The 25,010-nt window shown below is 43.3% G+C and overlaps 1 protein-coding gene across 5 annotated transcripts in view; it reads left to right on the top strand.

Moving 5' to 3' along the window:
- Positions 1-25,010, top strand: part of cntrl.L (centriolin L homeolog) — a 40,460-nt gene that overhangs the window by 14,827 nt on the left and 623 nt on the right. For 4 of the 5 annotated variants that reach the window (XM_018229520.2, XM_018229519.2, XM_041572383.1 and 1 more), the window contains 36 exons: positions 756-875; positions 1,094-1,322; positions 1,720-1,829; positions 2,310-2,504; positions 7,521-7,674; positions 10,752-10,972; positions 11,146-11,322; positions 11,399-11,533; positions 12,131-12,276; positions 12,369-12,576; positions 12,707-12,886; positions 12,977-13,156; positions 13,408-13,524; positions 14,038-14,182; positions 14,466-14,608; positions 14,760-14,952; positions 15,031-15,332; positions 15,611-15,786; positions 16,014-16,206; positions 16,397-16,527; positions 16,615-16,755; positions 16,839-16,965; positions 17,154-17,318; positions 17,575-17,734; positions 17,939-18,054; positions 18,398-18,615; positions 18,726-18,883; positions 19,201-19,274; positions 20,283-20,471; positions 20,615-20,840; positions 21,051-21,256; positions 21,547-21,687; positions 22,807-23,070; positions 23,169-23,231; positions 23,356-23,565; positions 24,657-24,749. In XM_018229520.2, the coding sequence (XP_018085009.1) occupies positions 756-875; positions 1,094-1,322; positions 1,720-1,829; positions 2,310-2,504; positions 7,521-7,674; positions 10,752-10,972; positions 11,146-11,322; positions 11,399-11,533; positions 12,131-12,276; positions 12,369-12,576; positions 12,707-12,886; positions 12,977-13,156; positions 13,408-13,524; positions 14,038-14,182; positions 14,466-14,608; positions 14,760-14,952; positions 15,031-15,332; positions 15,611-15,786; positions 16,014-16,206; positions 16,397-16,527; positions 16,615-16,755; positions 16,839-16,965; positions 17,154-17,318; positions 17,575-17,734; positions 17,939-18,054; positions 18,398-18,615; positions 18,726-18,883; positions 19,201-19,274; positions 20,283-20,471; positions 20,615-20,840; positions 21,051-21,256; positions 21,547-21,687; positions 22,807-23,070; positions 23,169-23,231; positions 23,356-23,565; positions 24,657-24,740 (5,997 nt within the window). In that variant the 3' untranslated portion in view covers positions 24,741-24,749. Of the gene's footprint in view, positions 1-755; positions 876-1,093; positions 1,323-1,719; positions 1,830-2,306; positions 2,505-7,520; positions 7,675-10,751; positions 10,973-11,145; positions 11,323-11,398; positions 11,534-12,130; positions 12,277-12,368; positions 12,577-12,706; positions 12,887-12,976; positions 13,157-13,407; positions 13,525-14,037; positions 14,183-14,465; positions 14,609-14,759; positions 14,953-15,030; positions 15,333-15,610; positions 15,787-16,013; positions 16,207-16,396; positions 16,528-16,614; positions 16,756-16,838; positions 16,966-17,153; positions 17,319-17,574; positions 17,735-17,938; positions 18,055-18,397; positions 18,616-18,725; positions 18,884-19,200; positions 19,275-20,282; positions 20,472-20,614; positions 20,841-21,050; positions 21,257-21,546; positions 21,688-22,806; positions 23,071-23,168; positions 23,232-23,355; positions 23,566-24,656; positions 24,750-25,010 lie in introns of those variants that run through there. The other variant, XM_041572385.1, reaches the window with a different exon arrangement.

Genomic DNA, 25,010 nt, shown 5'->3' with positions numbered 1-25,010 from the left:
GTTAGATCTGATAACAGACAAGCTGCTGCAGCATTGTGTCTGCAGTCAGAGCCAGCAGTGCAGATGATATAAACAGCCACAGACACTGTTCTTAGTAGAAATTATATTTTCAGAGAACTATAAACCCAGTGGGAATGACAAATCAATATCTGGAAGTTGTTTCGAGTTACATTTTAGTTTATTAGGGGTTTGGGTGAAGTTCTCCTTTAGATATCAGAGAGGAGCCTTCATGTGAGTATTAAAGTCTGTATTGTCTGCAGTTTTCCTGCTTTATATCCATTACAATTTTCCAATGAGTGTTCTGCTTGCACAGTGAAGTATCCATTCATCCGATCTTTACACACGCATACTAAAGGGCTTGTGACACCGCACTACATATTGTGTGTGTGTGTGTGTGTGTATAAAAGAGCACATTGTATCTGTACAGTTATATCATACATCTATTCCTATGGATAAAAAACTCTGATATTCTGTATTAGTGAATTCTCACTTCCTCCCTTGCCTTTTCCTGCCGATTATAGTCCCTTGCAGGAAGTGATAGGTGTAAAGCAATAATGCTTCCCCCAGCTGCTGATAACCAGTTAATACATGTTTAACCCTATGTTTTGTGTAGCTAGGGGCGTGTGTGAATATAAATCAGTCTGTTATATGGTGCTCTTTAATACACACACAGAATGTAGTTCAGTATCCTTTTAAAGGCCGTTCTATTATTCTATTAACCGTCCTAACTTTTTGATTTTTTTTTTTTTTTTAAGCTGAAGCAGAAGACGATTGAGTTAACAAGGGCATGCCAAAAACAGTACGAGCTTGAGCAGGAACTGGCTTTCTATAAGATCGATGCCAAATTCGAGCCATTGGGATACTTTGAATCAGGGGTAAGGGCATCACAATTAGAAAGAGCCGCATTACTGTTGTCCTACTGTATCTTATGTATCTCACATCAGAGATGACGTTACTGAAGGCACCAAATATCAAATATATATATTTTTTATTGTTCTTTGATGTACCATGCATGTTTTAGCAGCTATTGGTTTGTCAAATCAAATGTCCTCGCTAAGCTCAGTGCAATTAATGAGTAAATTTTGTCTGTAAGAATGTGGAAATGGAAGACGTACCTGAAGAAAGTCCTTACATTGGCAAAGCCAGATACAAAAGGAACGCTTATGCCCGAGAAAGCTTCATAGCGAATCGTGCTCAGCCATTGCAGATTGGGAAGATTGAGCCTGATGAGGACAATCAGATAAGGAACCAGCAGATCCAGGCCAGGATTAATACAGCGCTCAATGTGGAACTGGGAGACAAAGAGAAAAACATCCAGGCGGGTAATAATTCTCTTTTAATGACAGCCTATGATTGATATGGGCAGGACCAATATCACAATACTTTATTCCACTAACTTAATGTACTAATGACAGCGGTCATGCTGGACAAACTGAACAGCAGGTTGCTCTGTTCCAAATTCATAATAATAGCAGTGTGAAAATTGCTAATATTATGAAAACTAGAAATAAATTATAAAGTGCTCTGAGCAATGCTGCATTGATTGGTTAAAAAGGCTCAATGTTTCCTTTAAAAAAGTGTAATTTGATTGGTAAGTATTAAATATTGTTTCCCATAGCGGTCATTTTAGAATGCACGGTTGGAAGGAAACTGTGTGGCAATAAGCTACTTATGATCAGCAATTGGCTAATAGCGGTTATGTGTTTACTTTTTTGGCAGCTCAAGGGAAATTAGTAGATCTGCAACACGAAATTATTAGTGCCGAAAAGCAGATTTTAAAAGCAACAGAGGAACTGAAAGAACTGGAAGATGCAGTGGCCCAAAAAAAGGTATGTTTGAGAGACTCTTGGTTAATTTTACCCTTATGTGTACTCTTTGGGGTACTGAGTGCAGTAAATCAATTTACAGTCCCATGTTCTGTTTTTAGGTGAGGATTATTTTTTCCAGCATTTTATTCATCAGTCACTTAAACAAATGTTGGCTGTGCACAGTGCTCAGGAGTGCTGCTATTGACAAGCTGCAGTGTAAAACTGCTACTATCATAAAACCGGAAGAGAATAAGAAATTTATGCCAATTGCAAAACTTGCATATTTATTTTTGTTTTGCTTTTGTTTGAGTCAAATACTCACATACACATTTGTCCACTCCCCCTCCTTCCAGATGAGACCTGTTCAGTAAAACAAGGACTTATTCTCACACACGAATGGGCAGATCTGTGGTTGGTTTCACCACCCACTAGTTACTGGCCTGCTTTCTAGACTGCTCATGTGAATGAACATGGATGTCATTTTGTTTTACTTGTGTTAAGATTTCGGAGGCCGAGAAGGAGAGACTGCGACAGCAGCTAAGCGGTAAGATCCAACTGCTAAACCAACTGCGCCAGGAGGCTGTAGAACTGGAGAAGCAGATGGAATGGCAGCGCAGGGAGATGGACAAGAAGCACAGGGAGATCGAAGACCTTGAAAAGCATCTGGCATCTCTCAGCCCTCAGGACCCCAGACATGTGAGTGCTTCACTGATGTACTGAGACATTCCACTGCTGCGTATGACTCCGTATAAACAAACCTTCTTGTGTTTGTAGGGTTAGAGTGGGCTGATAGGCTTGTGCTTCTGCAGCAGCCAGGGACTACAACTCCCAGCCTTCCATGATAGCCTATAAGAGCAATGGGCTTGTGTTAATTGTAGATCACAGCAAATGGATACATGTTATCTACTGTGTATCCTGTGCTTTAATGGCTGCCCCCATGGCTACACAGAAGCTTGTTTATATAAACTATAGTAGTACTTATCTGTCATCTACTGTGTATCCTGTGCTTGAATGGCTGCCCCCATGGCTACACAGCAGCTTGTTTATATAAACTATAGTAGTCTTTCTGAAGCAAACATATGGATTTTACCAGTGCAGGGCAACACTACATTGTAGTGTAATTTTTTTTTTTTGGTTGTTCCTTTAAGAACTATGCAGGACACGGTAGCAATTAGTCTTTACTGGAAGAGAACTTGCTTTTGCTACATTGTTTCAAGAGTCAGAACCTGGAATCACATTTGCAAATAACTGTGCAAGCGCTGACATTTTTTTTCTGTTTATTGGAAATTAAAAGAAAGTTTTTTGCTTTTATTAGACAAATGTGTGTTTTTAGCTTTACATCCCCTTGGCTGAACTGATTCATTGAAATTGCCAATACAGCCAATGCAGGTTGTTACTTGCAGCACCCTTTCTGTCCATGGAAATATGAGGCGGCTGCTGTTATAATCCTGTTGCGGTGGGTTAAAAAAGTGTTTTTTTTAGTTACACCTTGGGGAATTTGCCTTGTTTATGCATGATAAGGGAGGTTCTTTCTTCCACAGGGATACATTTATGTCACAGAGCATACATTGAATATGCATTCTCCAAATATATTCTGGATTAGAGAATAGGAGGATGTTCTTTAAATCATGATTTTTTTTTGTTTATTCTGTGCCACTAGCACAGCTGTGTAATCTGTTTATCAGAATGTGTAAATTGCTTGCTCTGTAATTTGGGCCTGAAGGTGTAATTCTGCTACATCGCAATGTCTTACATTTAAGAAGGGATGGCAAATGAGGACAGAATTCCACTATTTGGAATGCCATTGCTAGGTTTCACATAATGAGTTGTATAAAAAGTGCTTTCCATAGGTATATTTACTGACACAATTTGCCTTCTTAATTTCTTTTACAAAGCAGCAGTCCTGCCCTGCTTTATGGCAGCTGAGATTCTAGCTATGTGTATAACAGAGCATTCTGTCCCAGTGTCTGCACAGATCCTATCTGATCCCCATTGTAAGCAGCAGTGCTGTCCTGCTTTATGACAGCTGAGATTCTAGCTATCTGTATAACAGAGCATTCTGTCCCAGTGGCTGCACAGATCCTATCTGATCCTCATTGTAAGCAGCAGTCCTGTCCTGCTTTATGGCAGCTGAGATTCTAGCTATCTGTATAACAAATCATTCTGTCCCAGTGGCTGCACAGATCCTATCTGATCCCCATTGTAAGCAGCAGTCCTGTCCTGCTTTATGGCAGCTGAGATTCTAGCTATCTGTATAACAGATCATTCTGTCCCAGTGGCTGCACAGATCCTATCTGATCCCCATTGTAAGCAGCAGTCCTGTCCTGCTTTATGACTGAGGTTCTAGCTAAAAATAAGTAACTAGGGGGTTTATTAGCATTTTCTGCACTAGATTTATAGTTTTTAAAATGGAAATTTGTCTCTTAGGAGCAGATTTATTAAGGATCAATTTGTGTTTCTCCACAAAAATGTTAGTTGTCAATTTTGCACTGGAATCCAGCCTGTTATTCAGGCTAAAAAAAAACTCAAATTTTTCGAGATTTATTAATACCCTGACCCTTAAAATCGCTCAAATCCAAAAATACACCATCTGAAACCTGTCTAGGTCATGTAGGAGTCATTGGCAGAGGTCCCTTGACCCATTTGAAGATGTTAATAGCCTTCATGATGTTCGAGTTGTTAACCCCAACCTCGCTCATTTAAGTTTTTCCATTCGAGTTATGAGTTCATTTGAGGTATAAAAAACTCTAAAATTTTACCTTTGTCAAATAACCCCCCCCACTTCTCTACTGACCCTGGTAACCTCATGGCAGGAGCACCCAGGATCTTAGGCTTGAAATCAGCTTTAATTGAGGAGTGTTTGGGTAAAAGTATGGAATTATTATGGATCCAGGTTGGCATCTTTGGTTTCCTGAGCTACAAGAGTCTCTTGGGAAGTATCTTTCCTCTTCAAGCGTCTCTATTGCCTGTCGTTCATCCGGCAGCAACTTCCAGCCACAGGGGAACACTGCAGGGCCTTAGAAAAATATTTTATTTATTATTAATTTTATTGCTTCTCGTTGTACTTGTCTGCAGTATGGACATACACAAGAACGGCTTGCCTCTCATTTCAAATCTTTAAAAAAAGATTTTTTTAACCAGTGACATGCCTGTTAACATGCCTGAGACGTAACAACCCTGTGTTTGCCAACTCTGAGATAATGAGGTTAAACCTCCACACTTCTCTGCACACTCGGATGAGGTCCTAGGAGACCAATTAGAGGAGAGATCACAAGCCACCGATTAGCCTGTTGCTATCAGAGCTGAAGAGCTTTCAGTTAGAACCCAGTGAAGTCTGCTGAGTGGTGTTGTGAAATTTGGGAAGGCAGCCAAGGGGTCCTGCCATACTGCATGCATTGTTCCAGCCTGTTGCAAGAATCCGCAGAGCTGCCTGTGATTGGCCGAGGGGCCGGGGCTTCCTGTGTTGTGATTTCAAACCAAGCACAGCTGCACATTCCCCTCGACAAAAGAGCAGAGCAGTGGAGCAAGGAGGGCTGGCTGGGGGGGCTGCTGCTCCACTCAGACTTCATCATTTCCCCACCGGGCAGATGAGGAAGTTACACATCAGTTTCTCTACAGGCAGCACAGGGGTGAGGGAGCCCCTCTGCAGAAACTTATCAGCACCCAATCATGAGGGTGGGGTCTCTCCATAGGCAGAAAGCAAGGCATCTGTAAGTACCGTGACTTGTTACTGTCTGGCTGCAACTTCTCCTTTCTCTTCTCTTAAAGGGAAACTCCACCCGATAACTGTTATTTACCCTGTAATGCTCAGCAAACTTCCCAATACCAGCTCATTCTTCATTCCTCCCTAGGTTTATAGGTCTGTGAACTATAAAGCCAGCGAGAATGAACAGATAATTGGGAAGTTGCTGAGAAGTTTTATCCGGTAACAGTTTTTGGGCGGATTTCCCTTTTAATGCTGGGACTCCTATTATTGGCTAGTGGGATAATATCAGCCACTACCGAATGGGGGAAGTTATTATGTGCATGTATAAAATACTCGCGTATCTGCACACTGCGTGTCGACACATGACTTGAAACAGACATGCTCACGCTCGCTATAGACTGTAAGATAGAGAGAGTTTGGCTTTACCGGGACTACATCAGGACATTAAGAGGCACATTTATCAAGGGTCGAATTTAGAATTCATGCTCTTTTTAAACTCCCATAAATTCAAAATGTATTAGTAAAATCTAATTTTCTTAGCTAGGACGAATTGCATCGACCCGAAAACTCGAATCGAATTCAATATAAAACAACTCAATTTGTATTTCTCAGCACGTTTATGGTGGCGAGTAGTCAATTCGAGTTCTTAAAGGGTCAGATTAGGATAAATCTCGAAATTCTAAATAAATCTCTAATCGAGTTTGGATAATTCACAATTCGAATTCTTTTTTGACCCAAAAAAAATATAAAATAATTTTCACTTCGACCCTTAATAAATCTGCCCCTTATCCTTTTTTTTTTTTCATTCTGGTCTGTGACTGACCCAACTGATTGTGGGTAAAAAAAACATGGAGGTTTGCACCCGAATGTTGCACACAGCCTTTTCCCTAGAATTCAGCATCTGCTGCACAAGTAGGGTTTGAGTTTTAAATTAACATGATGTCAAAGGGAAACTACAGGCTGTGGCTGCACTTTAAAACAAAGCGCTACATTGTTTTCACAATAAAACCCCTCTGCATCCAAGTGCACGAGTTCCCGATGATTATTAGAACTAGGGCGGTGGCTGTATCGTCTATGGACCCAAGTGGAGCCAAATAAAATAATGATCCTATCTGCTTGCAGCTATTTACCTTCAGTTTATTATAGACACGCCTACTCATTTCCCATTGGTTACCTATTGCGGTCAGTCGACAAGATGGCACCCTCTCCCTTAAAGGGGTTGTTCACCTTTGAGTTAACTGTTAGTATGGTGTAGAGAGTGATATTCTGAGACAATTTGCATTTGGTTTTCATTTTTTATTAATTTATTGGTTTTTGCATTATTTAGCTTTTTATTCAGCAGTTCTCCAGTTTGTGGTTTCAGCAATCCAGTTGCTAAGGTTTAAAGTCCCCTAGCAACCATGCATTGATATGAATAAGAGACTGGAATATGAATAGAAAGGTGAGGAATAAAATGTAGCAATAACAATACATTTGTAGCCTTACAGGGGATTCGTTTTTAGATGGGGGTCAGTGACCCCCTTCTGAAAGCTGGAAAGAGTTCAAGTAACATGGCAATTAATTCAAAAACAATAAATAATAAAGACCAAATTAAATGTCTAGCTTCTGCTACATTGTGTCAGGAGTCGTAACCAGTGCAGAGAATATAAACAGCCAGACAGGTACTGCTTACAATAACAATTTTGCTGTATATATAAATTTAAATGTAATATTTCTTTCTTTCTCGTTGGGTGGAGTTCCCCCTATAAATAACTGCATAAACCATAGCAGGTGTCTCTCACCTGTCGAACTTCATTATAATTTCAGCATATTTTTTTCCCGTTTATTGACACTTTTGGGTTTAATGATTAACTCCTTGTTAGTTGGAATAGAACAGCAGTAGCGCAGCAATTGCTTTGTGCCCAGTATTCAATAAAACCAACAATGGCCACAGTGATCAGAATCTGATATATACCTGCGCTGCCGCAACACACGCTGGGTTCAAGGCTTCTCTTCTTGCTCCCCAGTCCCACGTGAAGGCCCAGAAGGCCGGGAAAGAGCAGCAGCTGGATATGATGGACAGGAACTACAAGCAGCTGGAAGGGAGACTGGATGATATGCTTTCCCGCATAGCCAAAGAAACAGAGGAGATCAAGGATCTGGAACAGCAGCTCACAGAGGGTAAGTACTGAAATCCCAGCATCCTCAGCCAGAACTGCTTCATTTTAAATAACCTGTAATAGCCTGTATAGCTTATTGCAGTGATCCCCAACCAGTAGCTCATGAGCAACATGTTGCTCTCCAACCCCTTGCATGTTGCTCCCAGTGGCATCAAAGCAGGTGATTATTTTTTAATTCCAGACTTGGAGGCAAGTTTTGGTTGCATAAAAACCAGGTGCACTGCCAAACAGAGCCTCAATGTTGGTTGACAATCCACATAGGGGCTACCAAATGGCCAATCACAGCACTTATTTGGCACCCAAGAACATTTTTCATGCTTGTGTTGCTCCCAAACTCCTTTTACTTCTGAATGTGGCTTACGGGTTCAAAAGGTTGGGGATCCCTGGCTTATTGTGTGCCCAGAACATTCATTCTCTGTATATTTGTATTTATACATATGGGAGGAGGTGCCATATTGATTCCCTAAGACCAGTGATCCCCAACCAGTAGCTCGTGAGCAACATGTTGCTCTCCAGCCCCTTGGATGTTGCTCCCAGTGGCCTCAAAGTAGCTGCTTAATTTTGAATTCCTGGCTTGGAGGCAAGTTTTGGTTGCATAAAAACCAGGTGCACTGCCAAACAGAGCCTCAGTGTAGGTTGACAAACCACACAGGGGTGACCAAGTGGCCAATCACAGCACTTATTTGGCACCCCAAGAAAATTTTTCATGCTAGTGTTGCTCCCCAACTCCATTTTCTTCTCAATGTTGCTCATGGGTTCAAAAGGTTGGGGATCCCTGCCTTAGACAGTACAGTATGAGGGTACAGCTTATTGTGTGCCCAGAACATTCCTTCTCTGTATATTTGTATTTATACATATGGGAGGAGGTGCCATATTGATTCCCTTAGACAGTACAGTATGAGGCTATAGCTTATTGTGTGCCCAGAACATTCCTTCTCTGTATATTTGTATTTATACATATGGGAGGAGGTGCCATATTGATTCCCTTAGACAGTACAGTATGAGGGTATAGCTTATTGTGTGCCCAGAACATTCCTTCTCTGTATATTTGTATTTATACATATGGGAGGAGGTGCCATATTGATTCCCTTAGACAGTACAGTATGAGGGTATAGCTTATCGTGTGCCCAGAACATTCCTTCTCTGTATATTTGTATTTATACATATGGGAGGGAGCTGCCATATCGACTATAGCACAATTTCATACTGCACTAATGTAACCACAATTTTTGGTTAGAAAAATAACTATGGGGCAGATTTTTGCACAAGCGGTAGTAATGCTCTTCAGATCTGATATGTTGATGCATTTAAACAGCGGAAAGGAAATGAGCCGTGGGTTCCTCTGTAGAGCGGTTTCCTGTAAAAGTGTATGTGTAGGAGATTTAGCCCTTCCCTGCCTGAGTATAATCCACACAATGAATCCTGCAATAGTAAGGAGAAGGTTGCAACAGTGCCCAATTGAGTGCTGAAGGAAACAATCTTCTTCTACTTCAGGTTTAAATGTATCCCATATTTACCTACTAGCCTGTATCAGTCCAACATTTATTTCAAGCTGAAGGTAAAAACAACATTCCTGGAATTAATGAAGTGTAACACTTCCTTGTTTCCACCTTGTAATATAGTACAGTATATACCCTCAGATTTGTCTGCAGAGATGGGCTCAGTACAGGGGAATACCTAAAGTAACATGGTTTATGGTATCTCTCTGTACAGAATATGAGAAAACTTAGGGGACTGTTCCTGCTGAATTGTGCTTAGTACAGGGAATACCTATGCTGCCATAGTTTTATAGGATCTCTCTGTACAGACTATGAGCAAACTTAGGGGACTGTTCCTGCTGAATTGTGCTTTAGTACAGGGAATACCTATGCTGCCATAGTTTTATAGGATCTCTCTGTACAGACTATGAGCAAACTTAGGGGACTGTTCCTGCTGAATTGTGCTTAGTACAGGGAATACCTATGCTGTCATAGTTTTATGGTATCTCTCTGTACAGACTATGAGCAAACTTAGGGGACTGTTCCTGCTGAATTGTGCTTAGTACAGGGGAATACCTATGCTGTCATTGTTTTATGGGATCTCTCTGTACAGACTATGAGCAAACTTAGGGACTGTTCCTGCTGAATTGTGCTTAGTACAGGGAAATACCTATGCTGCCATTGTTTTATGGGATCTCTCTGTACAGACTATGAGCAAACTTAGGGGACTGTTCCTGCTGAATTGTGCTTAGTACAGGGGAACACCTATACTGCCATAGTTTTATAGGATCTCTCTGTACAGACTATGAGCAAACTTAGGGGACTGTTCCTGCTGAATTGTGCTTAGTACAGGGAAATACCTATGCTGCCATAGTTTTATGGGATCTCTCTGTACAGACTATGAGCAAACTTAGGGGACTGTTCCTTCTGAATTGTGCTTAGTACAGGGGAATACCTATGCTGTCTTAGTTTTATGGTATCTCTCTGTACAGACTATGAGCAACTTAGGGGACTGTTCCTTCTGAATTGTGCTTAGTACAGGGAATACCTATGCGCCATAGTTTTATGGGATCTCTCTGTACAGACTATGAGCAAACTTAGGGGACTGTTCCTGCTGAATTGTGCTTAGTACATGGGAATACCTATGCTGCCATAGTTTTACGGGATCTCTCTGTACAGACTATGAGCAAACTTATGGACTGCTCCTGCTGAATTGTGCTTAGTACAGAGGAATACCTATGCTGCCATAGTTTTATGGGATCTCTCTGTACAGACTATGAGCAAACTTAGGGGGCTGTTCATGCTGAATTGTGCTTTGTACAGGGGAATACATATGCTGCCATAGTTTTATGGGATCTCTCTGGCTATGAGCAAACTTGTTTTAAGGATTGAATTCCAGAAGTAAGGAGCAGCAAGGGAGGAAGGTTTAAGACATGAGAGATATGGGTGGTGAGGAAAGGCTGTGAATGTGAGACTTGGGGGAGACAGGAATGCATGGAGATACAAGAGGAGTGATATGGGGAGGTGCAAGATAAGAGGAGTATTCTTAGCCCAGTAGAGAGACATATCCAATCTCTTTATCCTTTTATGTTCCATGCAGGCCAGATAGCAGCCAATGAAGCTCTGAAGAGGGATCTGGAGGGAATCATAGCAGGCCTGCAGGAGTACCTGGACAGCGTGAAAGGCCAAGCCAAGCAGGCACAAGATGAGTGCAGAGAGCTTCATGCAGAAAGGGAAGAGTTGCTGCAGAGAATTATGGAGTTGGAGGAGGAGAAGAAGCAGCTGGAGGCTGTGGCTTTGGAGGCTGAAAGCATGAGAAAAGTAAGTTTTGGCCAGTTAATATTGCACTTCCATTCATAGCACACTGGATAGCTAATGTCAGAAACAGAAGTACAACTGATTGTTCTAGATGATGTTGGGTGGCTTGATGATCTTCTGGGGAGGTCCAGGAAACCATATTCTTCATGGTTTTTTTTTTTTTTTTGCAATCCTAGGAAATTGAAGAGCTTGAACACAGTCTTCAGGAGCAGCAGGAGCTGAATGAATCCCTGCGCCAAGCTCAGGGAGATCTCAGCGAGTACGAGGCCGAACTTGAGGCCCAGCTGAAAGCCCGAGATGCTGAGGCCAAGCAGCTAAAGGAGGAACTGGAGAGGAGGAAACGTCTGAGCCATGTAAGCTTTCATACCCAATGTTCTTTCCATATAATTAGTGTTCATTTGCTTTCACTTAATCAATCTGCTAACACAGATGGAGAGCTCTGCGTTGCAAGCCGAGCTGGAAAAGGATAAACAGGCGCTGGAGAATGCACAGATGAGGGCACAGTTGTTGGAGGAAACAGAACACGATAACCAGAAGCTATTGTCTCAGCTGAACCAACTCCAGGTAGGACACTGGTCATGCTTTCCGTCCACTCCATCCAGCCAACCTGGGAGCGGTAAAGGATGCAACTAACACACAGCCAATCAGCATTAGAATGTTCACAGGGCTATTTACAGAACTAGAAACTTCTTAGCACCACTAATTCTAACTGTAGCCAATTAGAATTTTCACTTGAGGAGACCAATCTGTAGAGAGAACATTCGAAAAATACCCAATCTACTACAGTGTATTTCAGGGACTCTACATTTCCAAGCTATTGTTGCTGAGAATATGAGCAGATAGTCTGGTCTTTTTTGACCAAATCGTTAACCCATCTGCACTCATTTGGGTGGCCAAAGCAGGCTGACCATGCATATAAAGGTCCACTCATTTGGCCAGGTCGGCCAGGAGTCATTGCTCTATTGCTGACCTGGTCAAAAAGATTGCATATTTTACATGTATGCTCAGCCTGGGATGACTTTTTTGCTCATGTGACTTGTCTCGTAGAAAGTCATTTAATAGCAGCTGGGCACATAAACATCATAAGACCATCTATGCTTTGTTTGAATGGTTTTGAGCAGTCACATGTTGTATGGACACATGTTTCTTTGTGACTGGTAGGGGGAAAACAGTTATTTGAAAGAACAGGTTGAGAATCTCCAAGCCCAGCTGGACAATGCAGTGGATAACTTGGTCCATCCTGAGCAAATCAGCGCCCGTGTGTCTGAACTGAAACGCAAATTGCAGACAGGTGTTGGTGAAATCAGGTAAGAATGAACAGACATAATGCTGATCAATAATAGAGATTGCACGGTCATACTTCACTGGCGTACTGACTTTGTGTTCCTATCCAATGAAGGTGCACCAGCCCTACAGATGTCTTGGGTAGAAACCTGGCAGAGCTTCAGAAACAGTTTAAGGAGATCCTCACCAAGTCTCAAGAAGAGAAGAAAGAGGCACAGGAAAGGCAGCGTAGACTGCAGGAAGAAATAACCTCCCTGCAGGAGAAAGCCACGGAAGCCCCGGCAGAGTATAAGAGGGCCTGCAACAAGGCTGCTGAAGCCAAGGTAAGATGGTTGAGAGTTCACAGCTGCTGGGAATTGTTGTGTGCAACAGGTTTGCAACATGTTTGTTGCTGTTAGGGATCAGCCAACCGGTTCTGTCATACCATTTTGTTTCCTGTTTCTGCCACGTTAGATGCTGGCGCTAAAGAGGCAGTATGAGGCAAAGGTACGGCAACTGGAGAATGAAATTCAGCGGCTAAAAGGAAAGCTAAAGAGCATGGAAGAAATCCAGGGCCTGGCAGATCAGCAGCTTGTAGAGGCCGACGAGGAGCGTGAGAAGCTTCTCTCTGAACTTCAGGATATTGAGAATCAGGTAAGGCTGCTGCCTTTACAATATTTAGAGCGCCCCTATCTTGTATGTACAGGGTTACCAAGCATCTGTGTTGTGATGGTTTTGTTTCAGAGAAAAGTGGATGATGCCATGTCACAGAAACAGTTTTCGGCTCTGGATAAAGAACTACAGGAACTAAAGAGAGCGGTGTCAATCTCTGATAAGCTGGCTGCATCCGAACTGTCTAACGCCAAGGAGCAGCTGCAGTCTCTTCACGGGACTGTAATCAAAATCAACCAGGAGCGGGTGGAGGTAACTCACTGCTTCAATTATAAGGGTTATAAAGGGCAAATTTCCTCTAGGGGTTACACTGAATTTATTTATTTGCCATCTCGAGAAACTGCCCTTAGTATGTGTGTGTGTGACTGTAATAGGGACCTTAGATTGTAAGCTCCAGTGAGGCAGGGGTTTATGGGAATGATGTGCTGTGGAATATGGTGATGCTATGCAAATAAAGTCTAATAGGTTGGCTACACTGATGTAAGTGTTTCTCTTTCCTGAAGGAAATGAAGGAAGCTGAAAATGTCTCTACCCAGGCGGCGCAGGCATCTCGGGATCTCGCCAAAGCAGAAGCAGAGATTGATCTGCTGCAGAACATTCTGAAAGAGAGAGAGAGACAGGTATAGTGAGCCCAAACATTCTATATATCTGATTTAGGGGTTTCTTATGATTCTGAATGGTGGAGATTAGTGTACAAGGCAATGCCGGTACTGCAAGATATTTACAGCACAATAAGATACCTCCCTCCCATATGTATGGGTATTAAGAGAGAGTGTGGCAGATCACCTTAATCTGGAATTGATTAGGAATCTAAATTACTCAAAGTTCTCTTACGGAGTAGAGCAGAGCTGATAGCAGAGATAGAACAATTCTGTATATAATTATTGCTGTTATGCGCTAACACTTCTGGCATATGAGATGTAGGATGACTACCAGCCATTGTGTCTCTCAATTGAAACAGTGACTAAACCATATGCAGAGATGTTGTCTTTATTAAAACCAGGGCATGTCAATATTCTGAATCTTACAAACAATTTGTGAAAGTTCCCATTTTTACTGTATGTATGATTACAGTGAAACCTGATTTATGTGCCATTCTTGCAAAGCCACCCTCTTTGTTCTTTTTTCCTCAGCTCCAGGAAGAAATCCAGCATGCTGACACTGGTATGGCAACTTCCACCTACCAACAGCAGGAGATAGACAAACTGAACCACACATTGAGAAAGCAGCGTGGTGAAATGGACCGCCTTAAACATTTACTGGATCATGCCAGATTAGGTAGGGATAGCCGAATATGGCAAGGAGACTAGCTTGGATATTACTGCTATTGATACATGCAGATGTTCTGAGCATAGTCTAGTACCCAGATATTCTATGACCAGACAGATCTCATTGGTAGAATCTGCTGATATGGGATTAAAGGACATGCCCAAATCATTGTGGCGGCAATCAAACTAAACCACGCTTCCCTTGCACCAGTTTCATCCAAGGTGCAGTAGGTTGATACTGATGGTGATTGCAACGTGTGGATTTTATTTTTATTTGTTTTATTTTTTTACAGATAACATTGGTGAGATTGAGAATCTGCTGGACGAGATTGGGGCTCTAAGAAACACGCTTGGCTACCAGAACGATTATATCAGCAGTATGGCTGACCCATTCCGACGAAAGGGCTACTGGTACTATGTGCCATCTCCATCAAATGTAAGCCTTGTCTTACATTTAACCATTCAGCTCTTTTGGTTATATTATATAATGTAGTATACTGATGAAAATAAATGGCTGATTGGTTTCAATGGGCAAATGCAGTGGTGCCACTTGTCTACCCCCCTCATTAATCCCATTTTTTGTCCAGGTATCCGCTCCAGATTCTATGAGTACAAAAGACTCTGGGCTTGGCCTGCATTACCCTGTGACATCTTCACCAGCCAGACGGAAGTGCAGTCATGGCAGGCATAACAAAAGGGATGAGTGTGCTCGGTGTGCTGTAGGGCATTGGGTCTATTCTCCCCTCAGACAAGGCACACGCAGATGGCACACCAACAGAGGTATGTTCCACTCTCGATGGCTCCAAAACTTCCTAAAAGAGGATTTTTGTAAAATCATTGGCTTCCTTTTCTCTGCAGATGGTGGAGAAGGCGACGGAGAAGAGAGTGATGCCAGTGTCTCACCCCAGTGCCATTTTGCCCCTCCTGCTGGTTCAGTTATTTACACTGTGCTGCCAGACGGCACTCCTGCACCTCAGGGAACAGTGGTGTATGGACCTCCGCCTCCCACCAATGGTAGACCAGTTGGTCCTGGGACTGTTATTTATGGCCCGCCTCCTGTCGGAACTCAGACTGTCTATGGACCTCCTCCACTCCATTTCACTATCCCTGTTATCCCGACTGGAGTCCTTCATTGCAACGTGCCTGCGCATCACAATCTGGTAGGTTATAGTTATGGTATAGAGCGGTGTTGCTCTAAAAAAGTGTCAGCCCTGAATATATATCAGTTTTACACTGAAGATTTTATTAAATCATGGGGTCCCCTGTTTTCAAACTTACAGTCATCCATTCAGCCTTTACTAACCTACACCAGTTCCTCCATTGTAGCTTTACTCTCCCTCTTATACTTCAGGGACATCACATCAAGTATCCTGTTTTGTTGCACTGCTCCATCCCCAGACATTTGCCTCCCCAAATTATCCTTTTTTTTTTTCTTTAGGAAAATGAGCTGACCCGTTTGGAAGATATTATCGATCACTTAAAATCTTGCCGGCACAAAGAGAAACGGTCAAAGGAACGACTGCAGGAAGACATTAATGACCTCGAGCATCAGAAAGAAATCCTTCGGAAGGAGGTGGAAGAGCTGCAGGTTTCGGACAAGAGACGGAAAAGGAAGTATGTATTGGGGTATTGCAGTATTGAACCACTGAGTAGCCATCTTGGATGAATTGCTAGGAATAGGGCATTCTATAACCCATTAGAAATCAAACAAAGTTATTCTACACCTTTGAAGCTGCCCAATTAAGATCTACAGACCATATTTAATGTGGTGCTTCACCAACCAGACAGTGATATCTGATCATTCTGCAAAATTACTCAAGTTTCTGGGGCTTCCGTTGCAGAAATGTTTATGACGGGCACATTGACACCCTAATCACTGAGCTGGAACTGGAGAAATCCCTGCAGCACCACAGTGAGATCGAAGACGAGATAGGGTGTGTAGAAAAGACTCTCCTAAAGCGACGGACAGAACTCAGAGAAGCAGATCGACTGCTGGGGGAGGCAGAAGCAGAACTCCAAAGTACACGTGCAAGGGTATGGAATGATTTGTTTCCCTCGATAAAAGGATGATAGCATTCCGAGGTCTGAGACGAAATGAGACACAAACAGCACCTTATTAACATTTGTGACACACAGTCCAACTACATCCCGGCAGGGATTGTTGACTGCATGACACCTGACCACTCCAATACTTCATTTATTTGATTATTTATTTTGTCAACAGACAACCGATATCATTGAAAAGTACAATGCAGCAAAGAAGCACTTGAGTACTACTGAGAGCGACGCGGAAGAGCTGGAAAAGCGGGCACAAGAGACAGCCAGACAGCTGGTAAAAGCGGACCAGCAGCTCAGGTACCAGGGATATGATACCCTCTTGTTCAGTCAGGTTTTTTCCTCCATTTACAACGAATATGTAAGACTACTGCGCATTCACTTTAGAATCCTGCAAACGAGCGCTCACGACCTGGAGCAGCACCGAGCAGAACAAGAGAGCATGTTATCGGAAATAAACAGAGTGGTGTCTGAAAGGGACTCAGAATTCCAAGCCCTCAGCAAAAAAATTGATCACATGACTGATAGGTAAGTTGTTTCTTAGCCCAGAGTAGGCTTCTACACTTACACACAAAGGATAAAAGGTGTTTCATTAGCCTTGTGACTTCCAGTCTCCAGAAACTCCACAATGACATCCAGGCAGCAGTGACCAAAGAAGCCAATCATCTTCAGACACTGAAGGAAGCAGAGGCCCTCCTGCAGGAGAAAAAGGCAGTCCTCGAGCGGATAGACGAGCAGGTATGTTTTGGGTGGAGTATAGTGTGTGTGCATTGGCGCAACTTTGCATCAGCCTCAGTGACTGTGGAAAACCATGTTGCATTGCTGGTACAAAAAGGTCCAAAAGTGCACTGCTATGGACATGAACACACTTTGCTATGTGATATTAGAGCCGCCACAATCCCTTTTAGCAATGCCTTGTCATGTAGATATGCGCCCAACAGCAAGACATCATGGATATGGACAGGCTTCTAGGCCAGAAGAAGGAGGAGCTGCACCTTCTACAGGATCACATTGACCAGAAGAAAGCAGATCTGAATGACGTCTTGCGGGATGGGGAACTGGATGTTGCCGACTGCAGACAAGAGATAAAAGTAATGTGATTTGTGGCACTCGGAGAATAGATATTGGGGAATAATTTGTAGTGTAGGGGAGAGAGAGCCATAATTTAAAATCTAGATCTGGTGGGGGATGTGCGGGACTGAGAAATGGAAATAATTTTCCTTATTCTCAGATTTATGACCTGTCAGGGTATGATGGTGGAGAATATGGGTTCTGATGAATACTAATTTAGTACTGCAGCATATGTTTAAATTATTGCAGATTTATACCCTGGCCATTTTATTGCAGGAAGTCAAGTCTCTCTTGGAAGATTTAAGTGTTCAAAAAGGGGAACTTAATGCCCAAGTGAATGAGAAGAAGGCACAGTTGGCGCGATTGAAACAAGAAGTCCTGCAAGAAGAAGATAACCTCCAACAATTGGCTTCCCAGATACATAAGCTCAAGTCTGGTAAGTAACTGGCAGAATGCTTGCTCTGTTTGTGGTCTGTTTTGCCTCTTCCTTTTGAAATCTTTAGTTCAGGCCCTCCTAACATGGTTAGCTGGTTACCTATATAATGAGGGGTAACAGGTCACCCTGCAATATTTCTAGGGATTCCCCAGGGCACAAATCGTCCATTAGATGCATTAAACCTAAATATTTTCATGATTACAGAGCTGAAACATGTCTTGGAGATGGTGCAGCTGGAGAACAATGAGCTCCAGGGTTTGAAACTCCAGCACAACCAGAAGGTGGATGAGATGGAGAAGACACAGGCAACACTTCTAGAGGTAGGTTGCACTGTATGCAGCGTATGAAGAAAAAGAGCAAATCTCATGTCTGTTTTAGGGCAGCACCCTGTAGGCAGAGCTGTAACTAGTGGTTAGGCATAAGAGGCACATGCCTAGAGTGCAATGGATAAGACGAGTTTAGGCAGTTCTTATGTTGCTGAGGTCAAAAAGAGATAATTTAAATACATAGGACAGAGCCATTAAATAGTGCACAACAACACAGCCTTCATATGCAGGCGTGGCATCCAAAGGTTCATGACCAAGGCTACGAGTTGGTTCCAAGGGAATCTGCTGTCTTCAGGTACAGGTAATCGAGTAAAACTTTTTTTTTTCATTTTTACAGGGCAAATTAGAACTGGAGAACTTGCAGCGGACCTCTCAGCGCCTGCACGGGGAGGTGGAATGGCAGAGACAGCGGCTAGAGAAAGACCACCAGGAAATGGAGCTTCTCATGACACAGATGCACACCCTTCAAGAGAATGTGGCTTCCCTAGCCAGCCAGAAAGCAAGTGTGGGGGATAGTAGGCAGGAGCTAGAGAAGAAGCTTGCCCAGGCTAGAAAGTAAGCGCTTTCCTCTTCTCTGAGCAAAAGGGCACTCGGGTTATACCTGAGCAATTTTGTTTTATGGTTGGGTATATATCCCCTTTAACACTTTTTCCTTCCCTTAATAGAGCACTTTCAGCTACGGAGAATAATAACAGAGAGGCCACCAGCAACGTAGAGAAATTGAAGTCTGAGATCAAACTATTGCAGAAAGAGATGGATCAGCTCAACAAACAGAAGGAATCTCTGCGACAGGAAGGGAATGGGGTACAGCAGCACGTGCAAGGTAAAGCAGAGGAAACACCTCAGTGGGAACTGCCATATAGTACAAAGGTATAGCTTATTGTGCGCCCAGAGCATTCCTTCTCTGTGTATTTGTAGTGATGCATACGGGTGGGAGCCTCAGCAGTAAAACACAAGAGATGCGGAGCAGAATAGAAATGGGAGGAATGTAATGCTGATCTTTTTCACACCCACTCCGTGAGTCACTGCTGTAAACACCTACACAGAGCAGCAGATTTAGACTCGGGGCAGGCATGTATTGTTGGTTCTACGGAGTGCAGGTCTGGAGCAATCCCTTGTCTTTATGTTTCTCCTTTGCAGAGAGAACAGATGAGTTGAAATTGCTTAACGACGAGCTTAACGATTTCCGGGAGCAGCTGAAGCTAATTGAGCAGGTAATGAACTGATCTTCCTGCTGATTCTGCGGATGTGTCACAAAGTGACCCTTGCAGCAGTCTTAAGAGTGCTTGATGAGAGTATGCTACTGGTGACTCTTGCAGCTGTACATTTTCCCTGTCTGGTACAGCTGCTGGGGTCACTTGGATCCTGCTGTTACGAAGCATTGACTGCAGACAAGGATAATATACAGCTGCAGGGGTCACAGATATTGTGGACACTAAGAATTGACTTCAGGCAGGGAGACTGTACAGATTCAAAGGTGACTTTGATTCAGCTGGCACTAAGCACTGACTGCGGACAGGCAGAATGTACAGCTGCAGGGGTCACTTGGATCCTGCTGTCACTTCTTTCCTGCCTGCAGTCACAGCTAAAATACAGCAGGATCCAGGTGACCCTTGCATCTGTACAGTCTCCCTGCGTGAAGTCATTGCAAGTTGTATATTCTTCTTGCCTGCAGCCAATGACAGCAGGATCCAAATGACCCCTGCAGCTGTACATTATACTGTTGTATGTTACTTTTGGTATCTGCTTAAAGGGATGGTTCACCTTTAAGTTAACTTTTAGTATGTTATAGAATGGCCAATTCTAAGCACCTTTTCAATTGGTCTTTATTTCTTTTTTTATAGTTTTTGAATTATTTGCCTTCTTCTTCTGACTCTTTCCAGCTTTCAAATTGGTGACTGACCCCTTCTAGGCAACACATTTTTGAAATTTAAAATTTTATGACTCCTCTTTCTATTTACATCCTCTCCTATTCATATTCCAGTCTCTTATTCAAATCAGTGCATGGTTTCTAGGGTAATTTGGACCCTAGCAACCAGATGGCTGAAATTGCAAACTGGAGAGAGGCTGAATAAAAAGCTTAATAACTTAAAACCCACAGATAATAAAAAAATAAAACAAATTGAAAATTGTCTCAGAATATCAATCACTTTCTCCATCATACTAAAAGTTAACTCAAAGGTGAACAACCCCTTTAAAGAGGTGTTTGGCTTGTTCCTCAGGACCTGAGAAATACCACAAGGGCTCGTGATGAGATGCTCAGGGAAAAGACCTTCCTGCAGGCGGGAATTGAGGAAAGTTTGGCAAAGTACAAGTCACTCCAAGACAAAGAGGCCCGGAAAGAGCAGCAGCTGAGCCACCTCCAAAGGGCAGTAGAGGAGAAAGAGGGCGAGATGGAAAGACAGGATGCGGTAAATCCTTATGTATTGTAGTAGAACTTTAAATAAGCTCGAGAGCCCCCCAAACTTGTGTCATGGCTACCCCCTAGAAGTATTATCAGTATACCACTGCTACATAGGCTTTGTACTAAATAAGGCTCATGTGTGGCCTTTAGCTCCTGAAGCAAGTTCTGAGAGAGTTTGACATTCGGGAACAGCAGCTGAAAGAATCCACCGCCAGACTAAAGGAGCACCGTCAGACACTGGAATGGGAACTGTCCAATAGAAAGACCTCTTTGGAAATGCTCAACTCTAAAGTAAATGCGTTAGAGGAACGAGCCCTGCAGCTCCAGCAAGAGGAGAAGTGGTCGACCGCTCTAGAGGAAACACTCCGAAGCACAAGTGAGTTTGTTCCTCCACAGTGTAACTTGTGCAGCACTCGATTGGTCTTTTTTTTCTTTCATTATTATTGGGCTAAGGGGTGAGAGTGATAGAATTGCTACTGCAACCTAGATAATTCCTTCCATCACCCTTTGTTGTAACTGTTTTGTTAACAAAGTCCAGGTTGGGGTTTCCTTGAATTCAGTTTGGGATTTTGTTTGGGGTTTCTAGGGCATCAGTTGGAGGAAAAAGAGCAGGCGTTACAGGAAAAGGCGTCTGAACTTGTGGAGCTGCAGAAGGAGGCGGAGCTTTATAAGACTGAACTGAGCCGCCTGCGGGAGCAGTTGGCGTCACAGAGGAAAAATGACGAGAAGCGTATCATGTTGCTGAAAGATGCCGTAAAGAAACAGAGGGCAGAGTATGAGCAAGCCATGCAGGTATGTATAGTGGCACAGTACTTACTGCCTGCCCCCATGTTCTACCTGTTCATAGGATTAGAGGGCGGAGCCCTGTAGGATGGGGACACTGTGAAACATTTTACCCTGGGTATTGCAGGCAGATGGGCATCTATAAGAGTTCTTAGGGAGAACTGTGGGGGTCAAAATGCCTACTACAGCTGATTCCCTTTCCTCTGAATGACGCTGGCTCTCTTAGGCTGTATTGGACTATGGCAATATATTGGATTATGGGTGATTATTATTACTCCTGTTTCCATCCTTTCCATCAGGAAGAAAAGCAGGAGAAGAGCAACTTGCAGAAGCAGCTGATTTCCGTGGAACAAGCAGCGTATGATAACCATGAGCGAGCAAAGAGACTGATGAGGGAACTGAAACAACTGCAGTCAGATCACACAGAGCTGCACAACCAGGTACAATCTGTCATCTATGGTGGGTCTCCCAGATCTGGAGGGCCCCCAACGGCCGTGCCTTCTCAGCAACCCTCCTCACATAACAGGCATAATGTTGGCTGCAGGTCCAGTGACTTAGCAACCAGTTGTCCTTTAAACGATTGGTTGCTATGGGTTACTAGACCTGGAGCATTGCATTACCCATAAAGAGGGCAGAGAGTGTTTGAAGGTGAACAACCCCTTTTAACAGCTAGTTGTTTTCAGATAGTTCACCAGAAATAAAGACCTTTTCCAATTACTTTACATTTTCTATGTGTGACACTTTTTCTAATATTGAAGTTTAAAGTGTCATTTTTCACCTTCTAAAGCAGATCTGGGAAGGGGGGGATCATCAACCCTGTAAACTGTTCTAAATTGAAACATTTAGTTGATACATTTCTTATCTGTGTCCCTGCTGAGCAGAATCCCTGAGTTTCATTAAAGGGGAACTCCACACAAACATAACTTAAGCTTTTTGAAAAGTAAACATAATTTCAAGCAACTTTGCAATATACATCAATTAAAAAATATGCAGACTTTTCATGATTTGTAATGGTTTGGAACAGTTCCATAAGCCTAGCCCCCTGCTCTGTCTGACTACTTTGCTGAGATGGCTGACTACTGTTACTTTGTATCAACATCTAGTTGTCCTTAGTCTGCATCTTCCAAACCCCACAATTCCCTGCACATGTGATTTCAATAAGGAACAGAACATTGCAGTGCAATGCATTGTGGGTTATGTAGTTCCTGCATGCTGTCTGTAAGCTGTAATTGCATTTATGGTATTCATAATTTATGAAGAAGCCGGAGTTCCCCTTTAAAGGCAGCTGTTTTGATACTGTTTTGATTGAATTGATACAATAGTTGCTGTTGCAATGTAAAATTTTGCAAAATTGTAACCTGAATTACTGAGCTGCCAGACTCAAACACCAGAGACAGGAACATTAAACTTAAATTTTTGAAAAACCGTTAAAAATAAAAATGGAAAGTAATTTTAAAAAAAAATCTTTATTTCTGGTGTACATTCTGAAAACAATTGCACTAAGTTTGGAAGGTGAACAACCCCTTTAATTCATCATGTTCCACTTTTCCTGCCTCCAGCTCAAAACCCAAGAGGAAGTGGATAAGCGACAGCAGGAAGTGAGGGAGGCAATGAGCGCCCTAAAGGTCCAGGTTAAAAATGAAATCGAAAGCAGCCTGAAAGACCTGCGCTGCTTGGAGGAGCACGAGTCTTTTGGGGAGGTGGAAGCGGAGGCAAACCAGAGTCTGAAGTCTCAGCTGGAGAGTCTAAAGGAGAACTTCCCCTTCTCCAATGAAACGGCAGCGTATAAGGACAGAGCTGGGAGAGCCAAAGATCATGTGATGGTGAGCGTGGAGCTAGAAGCAATTACATCACTCTGCAATATGGTACTTACTTTTGGAGTCTAACCACTTACCTGCCTGCTTTTGTTTTGGGTACAAAGGATGAACATTGGCGAGGGGAAGCTCTGCGTGAGAAACTGCAGCAACATGAAGACAGACTGAAGGTAAGTCGCCTCCTGCTGTGCTGATGGGTAGCCCTGCCCATAAATCTTACCTAAATGAACAATTTACATGCTGGGGGGCCACATACCCATAGAACATACACAAAGATTCCTAATGTATCCACAGGCTCAGCTTCACCAGCGCATGTCCAAGCAAGCCGACGCACTGAGCCGCGCCAAACAGCACACAGAGGGGACCCTGCACAATCTCCGCAAACAAGTGGATGCGCTGGATGAGCTGGTCAGCAACACATCGGCAGAGTCCTGGCTGCACTCCCAGAACTTGTCCGGAATCAACCTCTCTTTCCATGAACATTCCCACAGTCCTCCAAGCCAGGTACTAACTAGCTGGCTGAACCCCAATGTTTCTATATATCTGTAACCTTGTTATGAGCTTAGGGGGCCCAGCCTGAAGGTCAGTTAGGGGGAGATTTGGGGTGAGTGCTTATTTGTGCCCTGGGTACCCCTGGAACTATAGCAGGGTGACACCCCAATGTTTCTATATATCTGTAACCTTGTTATGAGCTAAGGGGGCCCAGTCTGAAGGTCAGTTAGGGGGAGATTTGGGGTGAGTGCTTATTTGTGTCCTGGGTACCAATGGAACTATAGCAGGGTGACACCCCAATGTTTCTATATATCTGTAACCTTGTTATGAGCTAAGGGGGCCCATCCTGAAGGCCAGTTAGGGGGAGATTTGGGGTGAGTGCTTATTTGTGTCCTGGGTACCCCTGGAACTATAGCAGGGTGACTGTTACCCCAATGTTTCTATATATCTGCAACCTTGTTATGAGCTAAGGGGGCCCAGCCTGAAGGCCAGTTAGGGGGAGATTTGGGGTGAGTGTTTTTGTGCCCTGGGTACCCCTGGAACTATAGCAGGGTGACTGTTACCCCAATGTTTCTATATATCTGTAACCTTGTTATGAGCTAAGGGGGCCCAGTCTGAAGGTCAGTTAGGGGGAGATTTGGGGTGAGTGCTTATTTGTGTCCTGGGTACCAATGGAACTATAGCAGGGTGACACCCCAATGTTTCTATATATCTGTAACCTTGTTATGAGCTAAGGGGGCCCATCCTGAAGGCCAGTTAGGGGGAGATTTGGGGTGAGTGCTTATTTGTGTCCTGGGTACCCCTGGAACTATAGCAGGGTGACTGTTACCCCAATGTTTCTATATATCTGCAACCTTGTTATGAGCTAAGGGGGCCCAGCCTGAAGGCCAGTTAGGGGGAGATTTGGGGTGAGTGTTTTTGTGCCCTGTGTACCCCTGGAACTATAGCAGGGTGACTGTTACCCCAATGTTTCTATATATCTGTAAACTTATCGGGTATCTATATGTTTATGAGGAAGGTTGGAGTCCGGACCCAAAGATTTGATGAAAGTAACTATATATTTCTTGGCTACACTATACTGATGGTGTGGTTCTGTTTTCCAGGGAATCCACATATCTCACATTACAGACACAGCAGGAGGAACCACACACTTCAGCACCCTCTACACACACCGCATTGTGCCTTGAAATGAACAGGTAATGTGAATGTTTATAAGCACCTCTCCCTGGCAGCCATGAACTAATCAGATTCTGGGGGAAACAGGGCAACACGAACCTTTATAATCAGGAACCTGAACCTCAATTGGGCAGATGGGCCTTCACATTAGTAAGATTGAGGGGTGCAGTATAAAGCAGGTAATGGGTTATGTTCATTCCCCCTCCTTCTTCGTAGCAGGTTGTGGTTAGTTTGTACGCCTTAAGACATTGTCCAAGTTGTGATTGGACCCAGGACTTTCT

This window comes from Xenopus laevis, chromosome 8L (assembly GCF_017654675.1).
Source record: "Xenopus laevis strain J_2021 chromosome 8L, Xenopus_laevis_v10.1, whole genome shotgun sequence".
Taxonomy (NCBI): domain Eukaryota; kingdom Metazoa; phylum Chordata; class Amphibia; order Anura; family Pipidae; genus Xenopus; species Xenopus laevis.
This window is presented reverse-complemented; position numbering and strand designations above follow the sequence as displayed.